At 27.3% G+C, this 21,580-nt stretch overlaps 9 protein-coding genes and 1 non-coding gene across 17 annotated transcripts; 5 read left to right on the forward strand and 5 right to left on the reverse strand.

Annotated features, from left to right (window-relative positions):
• The first annotated feature begins 151 nt into the window (after positions 1-151).
• Positions 152-2,310, forward strand: LOC100644181 (RNA-binding protein NOB1). Its single transcript, XM_003398460.4, has 6 exons — positions 152-327; positions 507-639; positions 727-938; positions 1,017-1,488; positions 1,550-1,884; positions 1,985-2,310. The coding sequence occupies exons 1-6, from the start codon at positions 256-258 to the stop codon at positions 2,243-2,245; spliced, it is 1,485 nt and encodes a 494-aa protein (XP_003398508.1). The 5' UTR covers positions 152-255; the 3' UTR covers positions 2,246-2,310.
• Positions 2,311-2,474: 164 nt separating this feature from the next.
• Positions 2,475-2,547, reverse strand: TRNAM-CAU. Its single transcript has one exon. It is a non-coding gene; the product is annotated as a tRNA-Met (tRNA).
• Positions 2,548-3,053: 506 nt separating this feature from the next.
• Positions 3,054-9,164, forward strand: LOC100650165 (ribonuclease P protein subunit p40). Of its 2 annotated transcripts, none has more exons than XM_003398424.4 (7): positions 3,054-3,190; positions 3,376-3,592; positions 3,697-3,841; positions 3,984-4,148; positions 6,080-6,205; positions 6,286-6,469; positions 6,541-9,164. In XM_003398424.4, the coding sequence occupies exons 2-7, from the start codon at positions 3,473-3,475 to the stop codon at positions 6,881-6,883; spliced, it is 1,083 nt and encodes a 360-aa protein (XP_003398472.4). In that variant the 5' UTR covers positions 3,054-3,190; positions 3,376-3,472; the 3' UTR covers positions 6,884-9,164. The 2 variants fall into 2 exon arrangements, with proteins under 2 accessions (XP_003398472.4, XP_048265569.1); XM_048409612.1 differs by lacking the exon at positions 3,054-3,190 and having other exon boundaries at positions 3,216-3,592; positions 6,541-6,681; positions 6,786-9,164.
• Positions 4,147-5,789, forward strand: LOC110119643. Its single transcript, XM_020865183.2, has one exon. It carries the CDS (start codon positions 4,183-4,185, stop codon positions 5,752-5,754), a length of 1,572 nt encoding a protein of 523 aa, XP_020720842.2. The 5' UTR covers positions 4,147-4,182; the 3' UTR covers positions 5,755-5,789.
• Positions 6,873-11,780, reverse strand: LOC100645565 (kinesin-associated protein 3). Of its 2 annotated transcripts, none has more exons than XR_001099019.3 (17): positions 11,578-11,780; positions 11,302-11,419; positions 11,031-11,196; positions 10,747-10,953; positions 10,530-10,666; positions 10,130-10,457; positions 9,881-10,059; positions 9,543-9,812; positions 9,240-9,458; positions 8,999-9,164; positions 8,776-8,901; positions 8,604-8,708; positions 8,407-8,492; positions 8,136-8,322; positions 7,974-8,064; positions 7,688-7,885; positions 6,873-7,610 (listed from the first exon to the last, which is right to left on the reverse strand). XR_001099019.3 is itself a non-coding variant. In XM_012312379.2 (17 exons), the coding sequence occupies exons 1-16, from the start codon at positions 11,601-11,603 to the stop codon at positions 7,747-7,749; spliced, it is 2,550 nt and encodes an 849-aa protein (XP_012167769.1). In that variant the 5' UTR covers positions 11,604-11,779; the 3' UTR covers positions 6,873-7,610; positions 7,744-7,746. The 2 variants fall into 2 exon arrangements, 1 of the variants encoding a protein (XP_012167769.1); XM_012312379.2 differs by having other exon boundaries at positions 7,744-7,885; positions 11,578-11,779.
• A 271-nt stretch (positions 11,781-12,051) lies between these two features.
• On the forward strand, positions 12,052-13,485 carry LOC100647863 (inosine-uridine preferring nucleoside hydrolase). 3 transcript variants are annotated; one of them, XM_048409614.1, is made up of 5 exons: positions 12,052-12,196; positions 12,280-12,471; positions 12,541-12,832; positions 12,908-13,044; positions 13,119-13,485. In XM_048409614.1, the coding sequence occupies exons 2-5, from the start codon at positions 12,280-12,282 to the stop codon at positions 13,464-13,466; spliced, it is 969 nt and encodes a 322-aa protein (XP_048265571.1). In that variant the 5' UTR covers positions 12,052-12,196; the 3' UTR covers positions 13,467-13,485. The 3 variants fall into 3 exon arrangements, with proteins under 3 accessions (XP_048265571.1, XP_020720841.1, XP_012167767.1); XM_020865182.2 differs by having other exon boundaries at positions 12,056-12,471; positions 12,541-12,655; positions 12,740-12,832; XM_012312377.3 differs by having other exon boundaries at positions 12,058-12,471.
• Positions 12,839-14,777, reverse strand: LOC100642852 (bublin coiled-coil protein). Its single transcript, XM_003398448.4, has 4 exons — positions 14,710-14,777; positions 14,177-14,294; positions 13,808-13,991; positions 12,839-13,703 (listed from the first exon to the last, which is right to left on the reverse strand). The coding sequence occupies exons 1-3, from the start codon at positions 14,761-14,763 to the stop codon at positions 13,825-13,827; spliced, it is 339 nt and encodes a 112-aa protein (XP_003398496.2). The 5' UTR covers positions 14,764-14,777; the 3' UTR covers positions 12,839-13,703; positions 13,808-13,824.
• Positions 14,778-15,274: 497 nt separating this feature from the next.
• On the reverse strand, positions 15,275-16,882 carry LOC100651608 (peptidyl-prolyl cis-trans isomerase E). Of its 4 annotated transcripts, none has more exons than XM_012312375.3 (4): positions 16,749-16,882; positions 16,474-16,643; positions 15,786-16,145; positions 15,275-15,680 (listed from the first exon to the last, which is right to left on the reverse strand). In XM_012312375.3, the coding sequence occupies exons 1-4, from the start codon at positions 16,780-16,782 to the stop codon at positions 15,363-15,365; spliced, it is 882 nt and encodes a 293-aa protein (XP_012167765.3). In that variant the 5' UTR covers positions 16,783-16,882; the 3' UTR covers positions 15,275-15,362. The 4 variants fall into 4 exon arrangements, with proteins under 4 accessions (XP_012167765.3, XP_048265572.1, XP_048265573.1 ...); XM_048409615.1 differs by having other exon boundaries at positions 15,786-16,148; XM_048409616.1 differs by lacking the exon at positions 16,749-16,882 and having other exon boundaries at positions 16,447-16,616.
• Positions 16,883-16,946: 64 nt separating this feature from the next.
• Positions 16,947-19,502, forward strand: LOC100648985 (succinate-semialdehyde dehydrogenase [NADP(+)] GabD). Its single transcript, XM_003398413.4, has 2 exons — positions 16,947-17,088; positions 17,323-19,502. The coding sequence occupies exon 2, from the start codon at positions 17,326-17,328 to the stop codon at positions 18,859-18,861; it is 1,536 nt and encodes a 511-aa protein (XP_003398461.1). The 5' UTR covers positions 16,947-17,088; positions 17,323-17,325; the 3' UTR covers positions 18,862-19,502.
• LOC105666116 (lipid droplet-regulating VLDL assembly factor AUP1) lies at positions 19,383-21,539 on the reverse strand. The gene is made up of 3 exons (XM_012312376.3): positions 21,294-21,539; positions 19,807-20,711; positions 19,383-19,732 (listed from the first exon to the last, which is right to left on the reverse strand). The coding sequence occupies exons 1-3, from the start codon at positions 21,332-21,334 to the stop codon at positions 19,500-19,502; spliced, it is 1,179 nt and encodes a 392-aa protein (XP_012167766.1). The 5' UTR covers positions 21,335-21,539; the 3' UTR covers positions 19,383-19,499.
• Between the last annotated feature and the right edge of the window lie 41 nt (positions 21,540-21,580).

The raw sequence follows: 21,580 nt of genomic DNA on the forward strand, positions 1-21,580 counted from the left end.
ATGGTATTCTTTTCTACAGTTTTTTAGCAAACGATCTTCTCTTCCACATCTGCTAATTTTGATTTATAAATAAATAAAATTAATTCATATAGTTTAGAATATAACTATGTATAATAATATAGTGTACTCGTATGCTTAACATATACCCATATATAGTATTCATAGAAACGTGCATTAACCTTAACGAGTGCTAAACTTCTATAAAACGCGTGGATATATACTTATGAAAGATTTATATTATAAAAGTTGTTAAATATGAATGCAACACAAAAAGTGCAATACTTAGTTGTTGATACAAGTGCTTTTATCCGAAATGCATCCTTACAGGTGAAGTTTTTCTTATATTAGTGTAATGTCTCAATATGATTTATTTATTTTTTAAATATAATTTCATTAGTAACATTTATGTTAATTATGTTAATTATATTTGTCAATACTGATTTTATATAATCTTTCAATATTGTATGACTATTAGTAATATAATAATAAAGATATATGAATTTCAGGATGTTGGTGTAAATATAATAACAGAGCAAGATGTAGTAAATGAAGTTACAAGTAAAAGACAATTAAGAAGACTTGTTGTCTTACCATATGATTTAAAAATACAAAATGCATATTCTGAAAACATCAAATTTGGTAAAAAGATTTAATTTTTGTCCAGTAATGTCTTAACACGTTAAATTGTAAATTTAATGTATACTAATTTTTACTTCATACTTATAGTGACAGAATTTGCTAAAAAGACTGGTGATTACACTAGTTTATCAGCTACTGATATAAAAGTAATTGCATTAACATATCAGCTGGAAAAAGAAAAAATAGGAACTGATCATTTAAGAAGTAAACCAACGGTAGCACAGACTCTGGATTCCAATGTTGAGAAAACTGAAGATCTTCGTACACCCTTAGCTGGCTTTTATATGCCAGAGAAAAATGTAAATATTTTTTCATCTAAATTAATACAGTAATTTATTAAATGATTAATATGATAATCACATTTTTTTAATGTACAGAAAGATGTTGTTGAAGATAATATAAAAGAATATAATGATGAAGAGTCAAAACAAGAAAATTGTATAGTAAATAATAAGAATAATGAGATAGAAACAAATATGGAAAATAGCATAAAGAATATGAGTTATGAAAAAACAGAAGAAGAATTGGAATCAAACTATAAGGAATATAGTGCTAGTGAATCCGATTATGAAACAACAGATTCTGAAGTAGATCAAGGCAGAACAGAAGATTTATCTACAATATTTTCAAAATTAACTTGTGAATCAACAGACTTTATAGTTCAAGATAGAAATAATATTGAACATAATATTGATAATATTCTTGTTCCAATTAAAGAAAACTATGATGATACAGATCAGCATAGTGAATATAAAGATGGCAAAAATGATGATAACAATGATAATAATTATGAATATGATGATGAAGGTGGCAATGATAATGATGATGATAGCGGTTGGATTACGCCTGGTAAGATTTTTCAATATTTCATATAACTATCTGTATGAATAAAAAGTGTCCTTTATTTCAGGAAACATTCGTGATGTAAAGAAAGAACTTGATTCAGACTTTCTTGAACAAAAATCTGTAACTGTTGCATGTTTAACAATGGACTTTGCTATGCAAAATGTTTTAAAACAAATAGGATTAAATGTAATTTCATTAGATGGAAGAGTAATTAAACAAATGCGGACGTACATTTTTAGATGTTACGCGTGTTATAAAACTACTAGTATTATGACAAAAGTTTTCTGTCCTAGTTGTGGTAATAAAACATTGAAAAGAGTTGCAGTTACATTAGATGATGAAGGAAAACCAAAAGTTCATATCAATTTCCGAAAGCCAATTTCGAAGAAAGGAAAAAGAGTATGAATTTCATATTTTTTTGTTGTTGTTAATTCATATGTTAATATTAATATTCTTAGAATAATAATAATAATAATGTAAACATTTTATAAATTTTTAGTTTTCTTTGCCGCTCCCGAAAGGTGGAAAACACGCAAACAATCCTATTCTTTATGAAGATCAACCATTACCTCATCAAAGACCATCAAGATTAGCACGTACAAAAAATAATCCTTTAGAAGATGATTGTATAGCTGAATATTCTCCGTTTATTATGCGCGACGTACATTCTAAATCAGCTATGTTGGGCATAAGAACGAAAGGTCCTGTCAAATATTGGATGCAAAAAAATCCAAATGAAGTCAGAAGAAGAAAAAAATAATTATTATATTTTTATCTTTGTATTTATATCTACATTATAGAAAAAAACCTTTTTGAATATATAAATCAAGTATTGTGTACCTATAATTTTTATTCTAATATTATAGAAATACTTTAAATAAATAAATGAATAAGTTATGAACTACAATTAATAAGAATTAAGTACTTTCAAAAATTATTTTAATTTTACTCATAGAATATTTACTATTCATATAAATATGAAAAAAAATTGCCCCGGGTGAGGATCGAACTCACGACCTTAAGATTATGAGACTTACGCGCTGCCTACTGCGCTACCGAGGCAGGTATTTATCTTTCTTAAAATAATATAAAAGAAGAATTAAATTAATAATAAACAAAATATAAACATAAAATAACAAAAACACATGTACTCATTTTAAGAGATAGCATGCATGATGGTTGCTTATATAGTATTTGCGCATAAACATTGCAACAGTAAGAATATTTATATCTAAAATAAAATAAATAATTTTATTTTACTCTTTAACCCGTTGAATGCGACGGGGGATACTGCTGACCAGGGCGTCAAGATTAGTAGAAATACATAATTTGAACAAATGTCAATAGTTATCAATTTTTTATTATTTTCATTGTTACTGCAATGGTGTGACGAAATTAATGCAGTATAAAACATTAAAAATAGTTTTCTTTATACATGAAATATAGTTCTATTATATGCACCCCCATCAGTAGCTGTCGAACATGGGAAAAACCCTCTTTTTCCGCGTTTTACTTTAATGAACAATAACCCTAAGGAATGTTTTAAGGAATGTTTAAAGATGTTTGATGACAATTGAGGGCCTTGACTGTAAAGTAACAAATGCTAAATCTTGTAGCAGTTCATTAGAATTATTGCGGGTCCGAATAATACTCATGGTTATACAGATGGCGACCATCTTGACCGAGAGATGGATTACGGTTTACGGTAGGTCTCGGAACGTAACAACGTGGAACAATTATTTAGCAACGCGAAGAAACAATATGAGATAATTGATAATCACAAAAAATAAGTGAATTGCGCGAAATCGCACTTTAGCGCCACGGAAGTCACTGGTGACCTTAGTGAGATAAATTCATTAATGATTATACACCGTAACATATCTCTTGTAGGTAATATTTCAACATTATATGCATCGCATAATAAAAAATTCATCGTGACGCCACGGGCAACCCCTGTAAAACTAGCGTGCCATTTAACGTGTTAAAAATGCTTAGTCCAGAAGTATGGAACTTTAAACCACCTCAACATCATTTTTCTACCGAAAAAAGAAATTACAAGAAAACTGATGTGCCAGATGTAGTCAAATTACATTATTTTAACCATTCCGTATGTAAAAAATGAATTGTAATCAATATTAATTTCAAATTTCATAAAAATGATGCTTTAAGAAATCTTTACATAATTCGCAATTACTGTTGGATTTTTGCCAGGTATCTTTGATACTTCCTGATGCAGCCAGAATTCCGGATGAATTGCGAACTTGTCTTTCGGAAGACAGCGATTATTATCGAGTTAATGGGCTGAATGTATTTGAATTAATAAACAAAGAATTCATCGAAGCATTCGTTAAGAAAGGTAATCAATTAAATAATTTCCATTAACGTTTTTTAATGTTTGTCAATTGATCTTTATTTTTTGTACAAAAATTTTGTTGAAAATATAATTGAAATAATAAAATGTTTTATTATATTCCATATATTTTTATAAATGCTTCCAGGACAGTTGACACTTTTAACAATAGGAAATAGAATAGATGTAGATAATTCAGTTGCTGTTACACCAACTGGGCATTTAATATTATCTTTATTAACAGAAGATTTTCAAAAACTTGGTTTAGAAGGCAAAGCTTCCTTCTTTGATCGTAAAGTGCAGACACGTTATGGTAAGTTCTAAGAAGAAAAGTAATAGAATTTAAAATGCCAAGAAAGCACCAGGTACATAAGCTAGTAGATCTAGCATTATACTCTATTGGAGAATTTGTAACTGGTTTTGGTAGATACTTGACAAAACATATTTGTGTGATTTCTAAAACAAATCCAGAATATGGACATGCTAAGTTACATTCAATGTTGAAATTTATGAAACATTTACTAAGTTACAATGTACCTAGACATCTATATGATAAAATGTCTAGAACAGTATTAACTGCAATTGTTAATCTAGTAAAAGAAACTAGGGGTTCTTATAATGAATATGCTTTAACTGCAACTTTTTTGTCAGAAATAACAGTTGCTCTTCATTTAACAGAAGTGGTTGTAGATACACATTTAAAAAGAATTGAATTTTCTGCCTGGCCTAAAATTATGCGTCATATTCTTTATAATAAATTACCTAATATGGTCGGACTTGAAGTTTTGGATTTAGGCTCAGGATCAGCTGGTTGGAGAACATCTGATATTGAAAAAATTATTATTAGTGGCGTAACTGCTATGCCAAATTTAGTATGTTTTATTTTATGCTTTGATTGCACAGATAGTATCATAGCAGCTCTAGCTCAAAACTGTAAAAAGCTGCAGCAGTTAGATGTAACTGCATCTAGATCTGTAACAGATCGGAGTGTTGGTCCTTTACTGTCATGCAAATATTTAAAAAAAATTAAGTTATGTAAAACTTCTGTGACTGTGCCTGGTTATGCAACTCTCTTTCTAGAACACTTAAATATAGAAGATATTGGTAGATGTGATGAATTTGGATATGTTTTAGAGCATATTCATCAGAAAAATATTAACAATACAAATTCTTTTCATATAAAAACATTTGAGAGCCGAAATTTCAATGTGGAACATTTATATCTTTTAATTGATATGTGTCCATATATTACAAGTCTTTGTATATTACGTGATGAAAAAATTATGGATCTTACAATTTTAGCTGCACTTAATTATTTAACAGAATTAAAACTTCTGTCTTGTGATTTTTATGCCCATGGAATAAAAACACTATTAGAAATAAAAGGTTGCACAATTACAAATTTACATTTGGAACATGTAGATGGAATTGACTTAAATGCACTTATATCTATAAGTCAATATTGCCCAAATATAAACAGCCTAGTCTTTTACAACTGTGAATTCTTAGAACAAGCACCAATTTATCCAAGAAAGTTTGCAATCCCGCCATTTCAGTATTTAGAAAGAATCAAATGTGTAGTAGAATGTGCAAACATGCATCTAGAGTTTTTACTCTCTCATTGTAAAAATATTAAATTTATTCAATTGGGTTCATCAACTGGTATTGGAGATGAAACAATAAGAAGAATATTTTCAGAAAATCCAATGCATAAATTAGAAGAGCTCAAAATATTGTATAGTCATGATTTATCAATGAAAACTATACAATTATTAATGCATTCTTGTGATAATTTATATCGTCTATCAGAATTAGAGAATTGGCAAGGAATATCTCCCACAGAATTAGATATATTTAGAGAAGAGTTAAAAAATACTAATATTAATTTGGACACAAGTCCAAGCTTATCTTTTGCATAATACAATGTTAAACTTAACTAGATATTTATAAATGACTCAAAAAGAAATATATATATATATATATATATATTATGTAACTGAATGAAACAAAGTTATATATAATAACGAAAATAATATATGACTATTTGTATACAATATTTAAAAGTATAAAAAATCATAAAAAAATAAAAGTATCTATATATGTAAATTTCTTTTGTTTTTACTAAAATACAAATAGTGATTAAAGCTTCTAAGAATTTACTGATTTAGATTATGTTTTCAAGTCATTAACATGCATTGTACATATCTTTCTTTATTTTTTTTTATCGGTAACGTGAATCAAAAGTTGTAACTATTGATTTAAAGTCTGAGAATTTCACACCTGGTAAGAAGAATTATGAACATGTTCAAACATCACTAAAGGAGCGTCTTAATACAAAATTTGATGTTATTGTGTCATGGAATCCACCAGGTAGATCTTTTATTATCTTTAAACTTTACATATTTTTATGATACATTTTTATTCTATTTATTTTATTTTTATATTTTCAGATGAAAATTTATGTCCTTCATCTGTGGCAGCATGGTTCCATAAATGCAAATACAGTGTATCTCTTTGTCAACAAACGTTTTTACAAAGAATTGAATATTCTTTACCAATACCGATAATTTCGAATGAATTTGATAATGACAAATTTTTTGAATGGCTTGGAGTTTTTAGTATCTGTGGTAACTTGTATGTATAATAAGTTTTAAACAAATGTTCAAACGGATTTAATTTTTAGAATAATAAATTAATTTTTTCAGAGAGAGTAATATAGAGAATAATTATGTAAACACATATAAATATCCATTGCCAGTTATAAATGTTGGTCAAGTATGGTATCTACAATGGACTGGTTTCTTCACAACAAAACAAATTGAAACTTTCTACAGTATTGTGGAAGAGTATGTATTAATGAAAAACAGTTTACCTTGGGTTGCTTTACATGTCCAAGGATTTTTAGATAGCCCTGTTAGTTGGGGTTTAAAAGAACATACATTTTATACAGATGGTGACAATAGCTACACTATTGTATTTAGACCAGGTGCTCATTCTATTATACGCAAAAGTTTAAGCTCAAATAATAAACCAAGGATCTTTCAATAATTGTAAATTTTATTATAATTGATGACAAGTATTTCTTTGTAAGAAGAAGAATTAAAATATATTATTGATAATCCATACTTCCACTTATTATGATATATAGAATAATAAATGCTTGGGAGTAAGACTACTTTTTAACACATGTAACATTGTTTTACACCAATAGTTCAATATCTAAATTTCCAATATTTAAAATAAAGGAATGTGTATCTGATAGTTAAGTAAAGAATACAATTTTATATACTATCTTGATATAAAATAGATTTTTATAAATTATTAACTCGGGCTATGGGGTTTTACAATTTTTTGTTTCTTTTGCTGCTGCCTATCAATTTTTTGCTATTAAATGTTATGCAACAGAAGCATATGTGTAGTACCGTATTATTACTAAAACTATTTTTTCATTTGTAGCATAATAGCATTATAATATTGCACATGCTAAAATATATAGTGAACAAAATTATCACATTAATTGTATCAATTATTTTATAAAGATACAAAGCTAGAAATCAGTCTGAACTAAATATTTTCATTCATAAATTAAATTAATTTATAAAAAATAAAATTTTTTAAAAATAAAATATTACATTATGAGATCAAAATAATTTATCACGTACACAGTTTTTAAAGCTTTTTAAGATTTGTCCATGAATAAATACGTATATAATAAACTATTTAAAAGTTGCTACAGATGTTAATTTTGTTGGTTCAATCGTGCATAGTGCATCACCTAAAATGAGAAGAGTTAATTATGCCTTAATTACCATAATAATTAAAATTAGTTCCATTAAATTCATTGAAATGTACCTAATCAAACAAAGTAACTATTACATTATTAACGTATAATTTTATATAATATTGACCTTCTATATTAGTACGTGTGAACCATCTGATTCAGGAAATTTAACTTTAGAATTGTAATAAAGATCGTCCATACCAGAACTAACGGACATACGAGACTTAGAACGTGCCATAAGTTCACCTAGTTCATCAAAATCTTTATACCTAAAATATAAATATTAAAAAGGCATGTGATGTTATTATACTTAATATTATTGGATTTTGAATGGATTTATACATATATGTAGCTTACCTACTAACTGGACGACTTTGATTTTCAGACGACTCTGATGAATTTTTCATAATTGAAAATCGATCATCTGTATTAAATGATGCTACATTACCTGTTAAATATATAACATTGATTCATTAACACAACATTTATTTAATCAAATAAGATATAAAAATCATTTACCCGATGGAAAGAGCATTGTATGCTTTAAGAGATCACCATTCATAAATGGAGAAAGACTGTCATCTTCTTCTGGTAATAAGTGATTGCTACTATCATTAGTTATAGATTCTACCATTTCCAACCATTGTTGATTATGTGATCTGAACTTTTCTACTGTTATGCGAGCTGCCCAATTTTTATCACACATCTGAAAGTTCATGATACAAATTTATTTATTGTTCTAAAATAATATTACTCAGTATATGTAAAATTATTTTACAAATCTACTTACCGCAATAACATCTAAACACGCATCACATACTTTCCTAATTGCTGGATTTTTATCATGCATAAGATCTATTAAATACCCAGGTGCTTCTGCAAGTAACAAAAATATTTCAGCAACAAGAAACACGTCAAATTTTCTATTTTTATATAGGTTTTACCAATGCTATGTTTTGATAACAAAGCAGGAAGTTTGATTATTACCATTACCAGTCTCGCGTATTAAATAATCCCTTGTCGAATCATGTTTAGATATTTGATAAAAAACATAAATTATTTGTAAAACCATTTCATCATCCTCTTGTTTTGCTAAAAAAAAAATGATTTTTATTAAAATAATATTATTGTTTATACATATCTGTAATAATATACAAACCTTTAAGAAGCTCAATAAGAGAAAGCAATATATCGGCTTTGCACAGTAAACGTGCACAATCTTCGTCAAATGCGGCAGTACCCAAAAATATTACAATTTCAAGTACTAAATCGTCTGGAGCTTTACCTGGATAAAATCAAATGTGTATAAATGAAATATAGAATATTTAAGAAATCAATATTTGAAAATAAGGTGTTTATATAATTTGATATGAATGTTGAACCTGGAACAAGATTATTGCGTATCCATGGTATCAAATCACATCGATGAAGTATTTGCGAATAATCCAAATCAGGTAATTCTAAATTTCCTAATACACCTATAACTTCAAGCACAAAATCTTGAGAATCTGATTGATTTAAGGCCATAGCAAAATCACCCACGAATTCCTAGCAGTAATTAAAGGTAATTTTTAAATATTTTTATTAAAAACAATTGTTTCATACAATAATTTAATTACTTACAAGAAAGTTCTCTTTTGTTGAATCGTGTTGAGAAATATTTCGAATCATTTTCATTATTAAAGGATCTTGAGTCCGAAATGCTTTTTTTATGAGACCTTGTAAACGATTGTTTTCTACCATAAGTTGAGCGTTTTTGCCGTTAATTGCTAGATTTATACCAAGTGCTATTAATTCCAACTTTGGTTGATCATCTTCGGAATTTAGGATCATATTTGTGATCTTTAAAAACGTTTAAATATAATATATTTTATATGAATCATAAACGTTATTTATAGTTATACTTTAAAATACTTTATTACTTACCATTTGTATACATTCAGTATTTGTAAACATAGCTTTTACTTTATCATCCATACTGGCATGATATAACAAACCCAAAATTGTCGTTTTATTTTTAATGTCACTTTGACCAAGTAGTTTAATTAACTTTGGTAATATACCCACTCTTATCATTTTTGCTCTGAGTTTTGCATCAAAGGAAAGATTGAATAATAATTTTAAAGTACTTAGAACAAGATCTGCATTATTGCTCTGAAGAAGTCTTGGAATCTTTTCGATAATATTTTTCTCTGCCTAAAAAAATAGTTATAAATAAATAAATATATACCACTATTATGTGAATTTCCAATTTAAAATGTTACCATAAGATCCTTATTCTCGCGAAATATAGATAATTTTTTTAGAAATGCAATAACAAGTATTAACAGATCTATATTTGTCCTATCTAATGTTTTGATGAGCATACCAATTACATTCTTTTTGCGCATTTTTCTTTCAACTTCCATATTTTCAGCAATATTTAATAACAAATAAAATGCAACTGTAAAATAGGTATATATGTAATATTTAAAGAGTATTAATATTAACAAAATATGAAATTATGTACCAACCTCGTAATAGTTGTTCCTGTTTTTTTATTAAATTTTTGAATTTTTTACGACTTTTCTCAAGTTCTTCTTTTAATTTCTTTATATCATTTTCAGTTACAGTAACAGTTACTTCATTAGATCGTTTTTTAATTTCATAATCTAAAGGACCATCTGTATTCCAAATATCATCAACGACTTTTGTTTTCTTGTCACAATTATCATTTCCAGTTGAAAAAAATGTCAATCCTGTAGTATTTTCGAAATGTCGCCTACGTTTTTCCATATCCTCCTTCCATTGATCATATCGACGTAATTCAAAGTCAATTATATCCATACACAATGATCCAATCTAAATATGAATTATTAATTGTTAAGTATATTCTTATCTTTTCCCATTCTACTTTATTCTTACAGTACTTACCCTGTATTCAAGAACAATATTATGAAATTGACTATATGTTGAAAAACAGAAGAAAATGTATACAATATTTGTAGATAATTCTATGCTCCTTCTCCAATCTTCTCTTAGAACTCTAGCTAAAGCACTTAACAAAGATTCTATAAAAATTGATATTAATTATTTATAATCAGAACAGCAGATGAATGTTAGTTAATAACTATTATATAATATCTAATACCATTTTTTGTTAATTCATGAAGATTATCAGGTACTCTTGCTAACTGTAGAATTAGTGATGAACCTTTGATTTTTCCTGGTATTTCTTCATATAACAATTCAATATAATTATCAACGTTGCTAATGATTGCTCGTTCTGTTTCACCATTATCTGTAGATACTGAATTTGATGATGTTGGTCTTGACAGTTGAGAATTATTATCACTGTCTACCATAAAATAAATATATAATAAGAGAAATGGGAAATATCATTAAAAACAATTTCTTATGCATATGCAAACTTACTTATAGTATCATTTGTTTTACGATTTTGAAGATAGTAAATTAATTGTTCTACTTCATGAAGCTTCGATTCATGTATCAAAGAACATTTTTCAATTACTTCTTTAGCTAAAAGTGATACATTTGTGTCTGAATTTAAACTTTTTAGTCGAATTATTTTTTGACATTCCTATAAATGTATTGTAATTTATAATCACTTCATTATAACAAGTAAAATCATTCCAATCTTCCCAATCTTTCTAATCAAAATATAAATAAATTATTTAAAACTTACTTTACGATCTCCTAACATAGGATCTCCTAATTCACCCAAGATTAATGCTTCAACATCATAATTTACTACTAAAGCTCTCTCTGTTGGATGCACATCTAAAGTGCCAGATCTCACTTTTCTAAATTTGGAAAATGCATATAATATAGTTATAAACTATGTATCAATTCAAAAAGATATAAAATATTAAGATATAAAATCTAAATGTATATTTCTCAAATTCATGAAAGAACTATATAATATATAATTCATTGTATATTGATGTAATAAAATACTTACCTTTTTAGAAACTTTGCCTCATCCATTCTAATATTTTATTTGCAATTTAAAATATGAAAATATGGTATATATTATAATATTATTTTGTCAATTCTTTCGTAATTACTTCATTTTAATGGAAAAAATCAAAATTATAACTACCGTTTATAATTCGTTTAGGTCCTTTCGTCGCCCTGTTATTCCAATATCTTTTTAGTTCAAAATTACGCCATCTACTATAGCCTAATGTACTATCTTCGAAATTCAAACTATGATTAGCAGTAGATAAGGTAATAATAATTTAGGAAAATATAAGAAATATTATTGTTAATATTTTATTAATACAATTTAGTCGATATAGTGTACAATTTAAAAAACTATATAATGGCTAAAATCGATTTTGTCTGCACTTATATTTTAATTTCATCTACCTATATAGTGGACTTATATGTGATATATATATAACTATATATATGTATACATAAACCTATAAATACATATATCTGGAGTTAACTTCTTAAAGTGTGTTTAATGAGATTAAAATTAATGTTTGTTACAAACACTTACAATAAGAAATTAAAATATTTAACACCTGTACATAATAATTCAATTTAATATACATTTATTTTCATTATAACAAGTAAAATATCTGTAAACCATAAAGTAGTAAACTAGTAAGTTCTTTATGTTATAAAATAAAAAGTAAAATATTTTTCAATTAAGATGGCAGAAACCAAAGTTATCATTGATTGTGATGCTGGTATAGATGATGCACTAGCATTGATAATATTAATTGCTGCTCATAAACAGAAGAAAATTCAAATTGAAGCAATTACTTGTGTTAATGGCAATACAACTGTAGACAATGTGGTAAAAAATGTATTTAGAACTTTAGATGTTTGTAAGGCAACAGATGTAAGTTCTAGTTTTTTACATATTCTATGTGCTTTTAACAAATGTATGTTAAGTATTTTATTATTTCAGATACCAGTTTATCAAGGAGCATACGCACCTTTAGTTTGCATTAAAAATGCAGTTCAAGATCATTATCATGGCATTGATGGATTTGGAGACGTATATAATACCCAGATAGATACAAGTAAATTAGAACACGAACATGCTGCATATGCATTAAATAAGATTGTATCAAAACATCCCAATGAAGTGAATATCTTATGTATAGGACCATTAACAAACATAGCATTGGCTATAAAAATGTATCCTCAATTTGTGGACCATGTCAGAGAATTTTACATTATGGGAGGAAATGTAACAGGTGATATTTATTCTCTTTATTTATTTTTATTAATCATGTTTTCGTACTTTTATTCACCTTCATTGTATACATTAGCACAAGGAAATATTACACCTCAAGCAGAATTTAATTTTTATATGGATCCAGAAAGTGTACATATAGTATTTAATAATAACAAAAATCCTTTGAGGCTGTTACCATGGGAAACGTGTTTAAAATCTTGTATTTCACATGTGTGTATATTGATTTAAGTACTGTATAAACTACTATCTAATAGATATCAATAATTTAATTTAATACTTTTTAGGAATGGCGGAGAGATGTATTAGGTAAAATGGATAAACCTTGCATTCAGCTTATGAATGATGTTGAATATGCATATCAAAAGACAAGAAAAAAAAGATTTTCTAATTATATTACATGTGATGCCATTTTAGCTGCAATATTATTAAAGCCAGAAATTGCTCAAAATGTAGTGCCATATCATGCTGATATTGAATTAAATGGTACTAGAACACGAGGTCAGGTTGTACTTGATCATTTATTGTCAAATGAACCTAATGTACTCCTAATTCAAGATTTTGATTCAGAAAGTTTTAAAAAACTTTTAATATTTTCTGTAGATAACTTAGATTATAATATGACAAATATATAATAAAGTTAAAATTACAATATGTACATGAATAATATTTTGCGCATGTATATGTATTTTTATATTTGGTTTGTTATTATATAGAAACACAAGAATGATTTTATATATTACTTAAATTTTAACAGGAATGTTCCCAATTTTTAAATGTTTAAACAATGCCACATTGTACTATAAAACAGTAAAAAATATAATGTCATACTGTTTTATTATTCAATATATGTATTTACAATATATTATCATCTGGAACAGTAAAAAGGTTAATTTATTGTAATGTAAAACATTCTAAAAATTTGGAATATATTATTAATGGAGTATAAATATGTATTTTCGGGGTATAATTATACCTATTTCAGACAAAATATTATAAATCCGATTTCACGGAATCCTGGAATTCTTGAAATTGTTTTCTTGCTTCTCGATTTGATTGTAGTAACTGAATCAATTCTGCACGAATATCGTCATTTTTTTGTTCGAGGTTATCCAAAACTGAATTAAGCTGATCTAATTGAGCATTTATAGCTTCAAATTCTAAAATCAGAAAATTTGAATACATACGTTTTAATCAATAAAACTATACATTCTATACGTAGAATTTTATTAAAAATATAATATGTAAATATGTATGTGTAAAGAAACTATATATACCAAATACTAGACAAACTAAGAGAGCAGTTTATCTATCATGTATATTTTTATATAAAATTATCATTTACCAGCATCATTACAATTTTCTTCATCTTCTTCATTTTCCCATCCGTTTTTATCGCCTCCCTGATTTTCCTTTGGCCGTACTGCGTTCTGAACCATATTTTCATCTGCCATTACTTTTATCTACCATTATCGTTCGATGTGATATATATATAAATAAAATTTTGATTATATACATAAATGCTAAAATTAACAAAGTTACAATTTGAAGTGAATAATTTTGCCTTTTATAACTGCTACTGTATGAATACAAATTATATAATTATAAGATTAGGTTTTTTGTACATTGCAAATATGCCCTAAATCTAACCTATTTCGAAAAATAAACTATTAGTAATCATATGAAAATATAATTTTGTACAAGACATTTAAGACTTAATTATTTTAAAAATATGAATAACATATTTTTAAATTGCAATATTTTATTAGAGATAGAAACAAAATTGCATACTACGCAAATATATGAAATATTTAATAAAATAAAATATAATTTTAACAACTTATAAAAGTAATTTCATAAACAATATTTAGAGTCTACTTCATAATACATCAGCAGCAGCAATAGTTTCACCAGTAATGTATGAAGCATCATCACTTACTAAAAATGTAGCAACTTTTGCTATATCATCTGATTCACCAAACCTCTATATTGGTATTGTTGATAACATTGCTTTCCCTAGTTCATATTTATGAAGTTATGTAAAATATTATTATGTATTATAAATAATATAGTAAGATAGTAAGAAAAGAATATAAAAAAATGTATCATTTGTGAAAATTTAGTCTTTATAACACCAGGTGCTATGCAATTTACACGAATTCTTTCAAACGCAAGAGTAACAGCAAATACTTCATTTATTCCTAATAAAGTAATTTGCTAATGCAATATATGCTGAAAAGCTGCAATATAAATTTTCAATTGCAATTCATCATGAAATATACATGATAATGCTCAGTATGAAATACAAAAATTACATCCATGATATCAGATGTATGTTAGTACTTAAAATATGTCTTTTAAAAGAAAATTTCTTAATTAAATCTTAAAACTTATAAATGAAAGAAAATTTTGTAAATCAGGGCTCAAGCTGAAAAATAAATAATTATAGGACTGTGTATTTTCTTTATTAAAAACTCTAACTGATACAAAATCTGTGAGAGCTAATATAATTATGTAATAAATGTGATTATTTAAGTCAATTCTCCACAAGCTATTATAACAACTTTCTGAGTAGGAGTGCCTGTTTTTGTTCCACATTTCTCCATTTTTTTTAAGACATCTAAACCACTAAGAACATGTCCAAAGACTACATGTTTTCCATCTAGCCAATCTGTACGTGCTGTACTTATGAAAAATTGTGATCCATTTGTATTTGGACCAGAATTTGCCATTGACAATGTACCTGGTCCTGTATGTTTTAGTTCAAAATTCTCATCATCAAATTTATTTCCATAGATTGACTTTCCTCCTGTTCCATTATGATTTGTAAAATCTCCTCCTTGACACATCTAAATTTGTGTATATAAGGAATATATATCCACTGTTACATTTGTTATATAAAAGATACATGAAAAAAAAGTATCTGACATTGTAAGAGAATAAATAAAGGATACAAATTCTGGAATAATTCTATGAAAAGTGCTTCCTTGATAACCATATCCCTTTTCATGAGTACAAAGGGCACGGAAATTTTCAGCAGTCTTTGGTACAATATCAGCTCTCAACATCATAATAATTCTACCTACTTCTTGTTTTCCGATACTAATATCAAAATATACTTGAGGATTCTGTTTCCCTTTTTTTGGCTGCATTGTATCACTTGATTTTGTATTATCATCATTTTTAAGTGTTTCACCTGCATGTTCTTGTAACCATACATCATCAGCCCAAACAGGTTTCGATGAACCTTCCTTTATCTTCTGTGGTTTTGCAATATTTACTCTGATTGTTCGGCCAAACAACTCAGAATCATTCTGCTTATTCAAGATAAGGTTTGATAAAATTTATGGATTAAATGATTTTAAAACGATCAATATTATAATGATTAGATAAATGGAATTAGTTTTTTGTCTACATTTATATGAATTTTATAGTAATAGATAGAAGAGAATATAATATACATTGTTTCTTTTATATTAAATTCTTTAAACATTTTTCTGTATAATTGTTATTGCAAAGATAGAACAAAATGTTAAAAGAGCAAAATATTACATATATTATCAAAAGAACTGAATTTGGCAGATCTTTATTATAAAACTATATTAAATAACTCACACAGATAGTGTTGTTTTATACATGTACCATGTTATCAATTGCTGCTGCTGCATCTTCTGCACTTTCAAACTCAATAAAAGCAAATCCTCTATGTTTCTCTGATTCATAATCTAATGGTATTTGTACATCGACAATTTCTCCAAAGGGTATAAATGCTGCATGTAATACTTTTTCATCAACCTCTTCGGCTAAGCCTCCTAGATATCGAAAATAGTAATAAACAAGATATATAAATTATATTAAAAATAGGTTATATTATCATAATATATAGGTAGAATTAATAGTAACAAATTGCTACCTACCCACATAAATAGTTCTTTTCGTATTCGTACTCATGGTGCATAAAATTCTTGTATGCTTTTTGTTTTGTCGAATATGATACTGTAATAAACATTTAAATCCGATAATAATTTTATTGACTGAAGGACGCCGGCGCGCCGGCTACACATACTATTGCAAAGTCGAATCTGGAATGCGTGTACAGGTTTAATCAGAAAGTCGGAATAATCGGCTAGTTATATAAGGTCAATTGCGATAAAATTAATAAAACGAGTTGATAACGTTACTTGAAAATAGCTGTATGCAATAGAACGTTGCATCGAACACATAAGTTACCTTTCTTTGATATTCATCTATTCAAAGGTAAGTGTCATTTTGACAGTTTACTAACGTATTCATATGCAAATTATAAAATACGTGATTAACGTGAAATAACATCACTGCGTCATTTTTTTAAATGTTACTTTTATTCAATATCAATTATAACATTTAATAACCAGTTTCATAATCAGTTTACCTACATATAATTAACATTGTGTTTTCACTCAAAAAGTGATGTAACTTTTTTATAATCTTTCATAAATTATTTGGTTACAGATTATGCATCCAACTTTCTCCAATATGCATCTATTACAAAGAAATATTTCATATTATACTGCTTTCTTAAGTCGATCAATACATCTTTTAAGAGATCAAGCATATGTAAATGGAAAATGGATAGGAGGAAGAAAAAATGAAACATTTCCTATTTATAATCCAGCTGATCAATCTGTTATTAACAATGTGCCTGATATGGATGTTGAAGATACAAAATTAGCAATTAATGCAGCATCTAAAGCTTTCCAATCATTTAATAAGACAACAGCAAAGGAACGAAGTGATTTACTTAGAAATTGGTATAATTTAATGGTAGAACATTCAGAAGACTTAGCAAAAATCTTAACTAAAGAAAATGGAAAATCTATCACAGAATCCAAAGCTGAGATCAAGTATGGAAATTCATTTGTTGAGTGGTTTTCAGAAGAAGCTAGACGAATTGATGGAGAAATACTGCAAACGCCAATTGCTAACAGAAAGCTTTTTTTATACAAAGAGCCAATAGGTGTTGCTGCTTTAATTACACCATGGAATTTTCCACATGCTATGATTACACGTAAAGCAGCTGCTGCTCTTGCTGTTGGATGTACTTGTGTAATTAAACCATCAGAAGAAACACCCCTTACTGCTTTAGCATTAGCAGATCTTGCAGAAAAAGCAGGTTTTCCTCAAGGAACAATAAATGTAATTACAACAGGTTTAAAAAATTCTCCTGCTGTTGGTAAAGAATTATGTGAAAATTTTGATGTAAAAGTTTTATCATTCACTGGTTCAACAAATGTGGGGAAAATTTTATACAAAAACAGTGCTTCAACTGTAAAGCGGCTTAGTCTTGAATTAGGGGGTAATGCATCATTTATTGTTTTTGATTCTGCAGACTTAGATATAGCTGTACATGGTGCTATGGCAAGTAAGTTTCGTAATTCTGGTCAGACATGTGTTTCTGCAAATAGGTTCTTTGTACACAGTAGTAAATTTGACCAATTCATAGAAATGTTTTTATCAAGAATTAAAAGTGAAATTAAAATGGGTGATGGTAGTAAGAAAGGTGTCACACATGGGCCTCTCATTAAAGAAAGTCAGTTAAATATGGTACATGCATTAGTTACTGATGCTGTAGAAAAAGGAGCAAAAGTGCATTGTGGTGGTACACCATTACCTGAGTTAGGACCACTATTTTATGCCCCCACACTTATGACAGATGTTACCAAAGACATGCAAATTTACAACAAGGAAATTTTTGGCCCAGTAGCTGTTATTCATAAGTTTGAAACCGAAAATGAAGTTATACAATCCTCTAATGATACATCTGTTGGATTAGCTGGATATTTTTATTCCCAAGATATATCACAAATATTTAGGGTAGCAAAACAATTAGAAGTTGGAATGATTGGTGTGAATGAAGGGATAATTTCTACTGCAGAAGCTGCTTTCGGAGGGGTAAAAGAATCAGGTTTAGGAAGAGAGGGTTCTAAACATGGTGTTGATGATTTCCTTCAGATAAAGTATTTATGTCTTGGAAATATTAAGTATCATTGAATTTTATTAAGCAATTTATTTAAATTATCTAGTATAATAATATTAAGAGGATATTAGATCCTAAAAAGTATCGAAGTTAAAAAATGCTCAGTTAGTAATATATTCTCATAATTAATAAAATAAGTTGAAACTTTAAACATCTTTTGTATAAAATAATAGTTTAGGGTAATTAAGCAGTAAAATATTGATATAATATGTACTATTTATCAAATTGAATGTCTTCCAATAGTTTATAAGTTATAAGAATATTATAAATGGTATATATAGATAATGAAACATATTGTACATTTAGTGCATTCTTATATGTATATATATTTGTTCATAATTTATTAATTTTTGTGCCATACGGAGTAATGAATTTATTTTTATATATAACTAACATATAAATGAAGTTTTTATTTTACTTAATGAAAATATGAAAAATATGAATCGACTGAAAATATTGTCTTCCAAAATGTCTTTCTATAATAATAATATAATATTTATATAAAAGAATAGGACATTATAAACATATACAGTCGTATTTCTGAAATAAAGTTATATTCACAGTATGTAATAGTAAATACACATACGGTAAAACGTTAGATATTTGTAATCAATAAAGATACAATAACCAGAATAAAGCTGTAATGAGAATGTCAGCAGTTTTTAAGTCCATGTTTTTGAATATACCTTTCTCTAGCTTCCCTTAGCATTTTAATTTTTCTTTCCTGGAAGGAAGAAGATCCTACATTACTGTTGTCTTTAACTGTACTTTTTTGTAATTGATTTAGCGATGCTGTTCGTGTAACTGTTTGAGATGAATCTGGAGTATAAGTAACTATGCCATCCAATATATTGGCAATTGTAATATCAACATTGCGTGTTTTTACTGAAATAAAGATTAATGAATTAGAATTAATGTTGAAGATTGAAAGTAATAATAATAATTATTTCTTTACGTACAAAGATCTCTGAGAATCACATTATGCGGGACTAATGGAAGCACTTCACTGACTTGTCGGACCATTCTCTGTATTTCAATGCTATGTATAACTTGTGAAGTTGGAGAATTTCTATTGAACCTCCTACTTCGTGCCTTTTCCATAATATAGCGTTTTTCAAATTCTTTTTTATCTAACACGGTATGAGAACTTGTTTGAAGTCCAAGATTACTTGCTATGTCTTTTTCTACTTCCCGTACTAATACTTCACAATCTGGATTTTGCTTGATTTTCAGGTACTTAAATATGAAAACTGTATAAGGAACAAACATGAACCAAAAAATATCTATCCATCGTCTAGATGCCAATGAGCTAAGATGAATGGATATAAATTCTGGCCTCCATGCTTTAATTGCAACTGGTTGAACAGATGCTTCTATGGTAAATGGCCAAGAGTTGAATTTTAACAAGGCTACACGACTATTGGTTATACCAAATTCAGGTTGTATCGCAATATTGCTATCTGTTGTAGAAAGAAACTGTTTCATATTGGCAATTAGTGCTTCTTTGCTATTCATATCCATTACTTGTAAACCTAGTGCATTGCCCATGGAGGTAGGTAGTTCCCACATAGTAGGACTTAGTGCTTGTGTAGCTTTATATAAAGCAAAATGATCCAAGACGGAGACATTATTACTAATTACAATTCTTGCCTGTTTGTCTCTAACTTCACCCTCATTGATCTTCACCATTATACCAAAAACAAAACTAAATCCATGATGTAAAAATGTCCGAAGAGTATTATAATCAGGTAATAGTATTGCAATAAGCCAAAGTTGTAGAGCAATTAATAACCGTAGTGATACAAGTAAAAGACCAACTGGAGTATATAAAAATATAAGTGCAAGACGCCAACCACTGGGAAACCTAAATAAAATATTTAATTTTAACACATTATAATAATATTGAAATTAATTATTAATAGTAATACTATTTAAATTAACAAATATGTATATTTAAAATATAAAAATATTCTTATTGATAAATTATTTTTTCTACATTATAATTACCATTAATTATTAATAGTAACATTTATAAATAAAAATTAAATGGCTTTTTATATCTGTTATTGTGAAATAAGTAATCATGTGAAACAAAAATATATTTTTAACTGTTCTTATGCAATATATGCTGTTATACATAAAAGGTTTTCCACATATTTCATAAACTAACATAAAAAGAATATTATGTTTTTGTATTAATAATAATATTGTATATAGAAATCATATTCTTCATATTTCAGTTATAAAATATTATTTAAATAATATTTCACATATTTATATAGTATCCATATGTTAATAACAAAAAATTAATTATTTCAGAATCCCAAACATATATTAATATCAATTATTAATATTAAAAGTTAAATTATATTTGTCATCAAAAAAAATTATGAAAATTATGTGCAAAAGGTTATTTAAAACCATTGTTTACAACTGATTATATTACCTGCTTTTATCAAATAAGTCCTGAATATCAATTTGTGACATTTCTTACAATAAACATCTGTTATGTTAAAAAATTCACACTTGACAATTGTATTTCACTGAAATAATCACAATCTTTTACTGAAACTTAACAATGACCTGACTGATATGTGACCTTTTTTAACCTACTTTTCAATAGCTTTTCAATTAATACGAATTTTCGTTTTCGTCAGTTTCTGCAATCAGCTGTTTTGATACAAACGTTCTAGGGATTTTCGCTCTAAGATTGAGTATGATGCCCAACTATAA

The sequence above is a fragment of the Bombus terrestris genome, chromosome 10 (assembly GCF_910591885.1).
Source record: "Bombus terrestris chromosome 10, iyBomTerr1.2, whole genome shotgun sequence".
In the NCBI taxonomy this organism is placed as follows: Eukaryota; Metazoa; Arthropoda; class Insecta; order Hymenoptera; family Apidae; genus Bombus; species Bombus terrestris.

Bases quoted from the DNA above. Each gene is read 5' to 3' on its own strand.
- LOC105666116 (XM_012312376.3), bottom strand. From the start codon at position 21,334: ATGTCACAAATTGATATTCAGGACTTATTTGATAAAAGCAG. The intron at 20,712-21,293 runs GTAATATAATCA...TATTTTATTTAG, and splicing joins GACTTATTTGATAAAAGCAG to GTTTCCCAGTGGTTGGCGTC. The intron at 19,733-19,806 runs GTACGTAAAGAA...TCTTTATTTCAG, and splicing joins TGTGATTCTCAGAGATCTTT to TAAAAACACGCAATGTTGAT.
- LOC100644181 (XM_003398460.4), top strand. From the start codon at position 256: ATGAATGCAACACAAAAAGTGCAATACTTAGTTGTTGATACAAGTGCT. The intron at 328-506 runs GTGAAGTTTTTC...TATGAATTTCAG, and splicing joins TCCGAAATGCATCCTTACAG to GATGTTGGTGTAAATATAAT. The intron at 1,885-1,984 runs GTATGAATTTCA...ATAAATTTTTAG, and splicing joins TTTCGAAGAAAGGAAAAAGA to TTTTCTTTGCCGCTCCCGAA.
- LOC100650165 (XM_003398424.4), top strand. From the start codon at position 3,473: ATGCTTAGTCCAGAAGTATGGAACTTTAAACCACCTCAACATCATTTT. The intron at 3,842-3,983 runs GTAATCAATTAA...AAATGCTTCCAG, and splicing joins CGAAGCATTCGTTAAGAAAG to GACAGTTGACACTTTTAACA. The intron at 4,149-6,079 runs GTAAGTTCTAAG...GTGAATCAAAAG, and splicing joins TAAAGTGCAGACACGTTATG to TTGTAACTATTGATTTAAAG.
- LOC100645565 (XM_012312379.2), bottom strand. From the start codon at position 11,603: ATGGATGAGGCAAAGTTTCTAAAAAG. The intron at 11,197-11,301 runs GTAAGTTTTAAA...ATACATTTATAG, and splicing joins CTATGTTAGGAGATCGTAAA to GAATGTCAAAAAATAATTCG. The intron at 7,886-7,973 runs GTAAGCTACATA...TTTATATTTTAG, and splicing joins CAAAGTCGTCCAGTTAGTAG to GTATAAAGATTTTGATGAAC.
- LOC100651608 (XM_048409615.1), bottom strand. From the start codon at position 16,782: ATGAGTACGAATACGAAAAGAACTATTTATGTGG. The intron at 16,149-16,473 runs GTACATGTATAA...ATCTTGAATAAG, and splicing joins CAGCAGCAATTGATAACATG to CAGAATGATTCTGAGTTGTT. The intron at 15,681-15,785 runs GTATCCTTTATT...ACACAAATTTAG, and splicing joins ATAGAATTATTCCAGAATTT to ATGTGTCAAGGAGGAGATTT.
- LOC110119643 (XM_020865183.2), top strand. From the start codon at position 4,183: ATGCCAAGAAAGCACCAGGTACATAAGCTAGTAGATCTAGCATTATAC.
- LOC100647863 (XM_048409614.1), top strand. From the start codon at position 12,280: ATGGCAGAAACCAAAGTTATCATTGATTGTGATGCTGGTATAGATGAT. The intron at 12,472-12,540 runs GTAAGTTCTAGT...TTATTATTTCAG, and splicing joins ATGTTTGTAAGGCAACAGAT to ATACCAGTTTATCAAGGAGC. The intron at 12,833-12,907 runs GTGATATTTATT...TGTATACATTAG, and splicing joins TATGGGAGGAAATGTAACAG to CACAAGGAAATATTACACCT.
- LOC100648985 (XM_003398413.4), top strand. From the start codon at position 17,326: ATGCATCCAACTTTCTCCAATATGCATCTATTACAAAGAAATATTTCA.
- LOC100642852 (XM_003398448.4), bottom strand. From the start codon at position 14,763: ATGATGCTTCATACATTACTGGTGAAACTATTGCTGCTGCTGATGTAT. The intron at 14,295-14,709 runs GTAGACTCTAAA...CGATAATGGTAG, and splicing joins TGCTGCTGATGTATTATGAA to ATAAAAGTAATGGCAGATGA. The intron at 13,992-14,176 runs GTAAATGATAAT...TTCTGATTTTAG, and splicing joins AGAAAATTGTAATGATGCTG to AATTTGAAGCTATAAATGCT.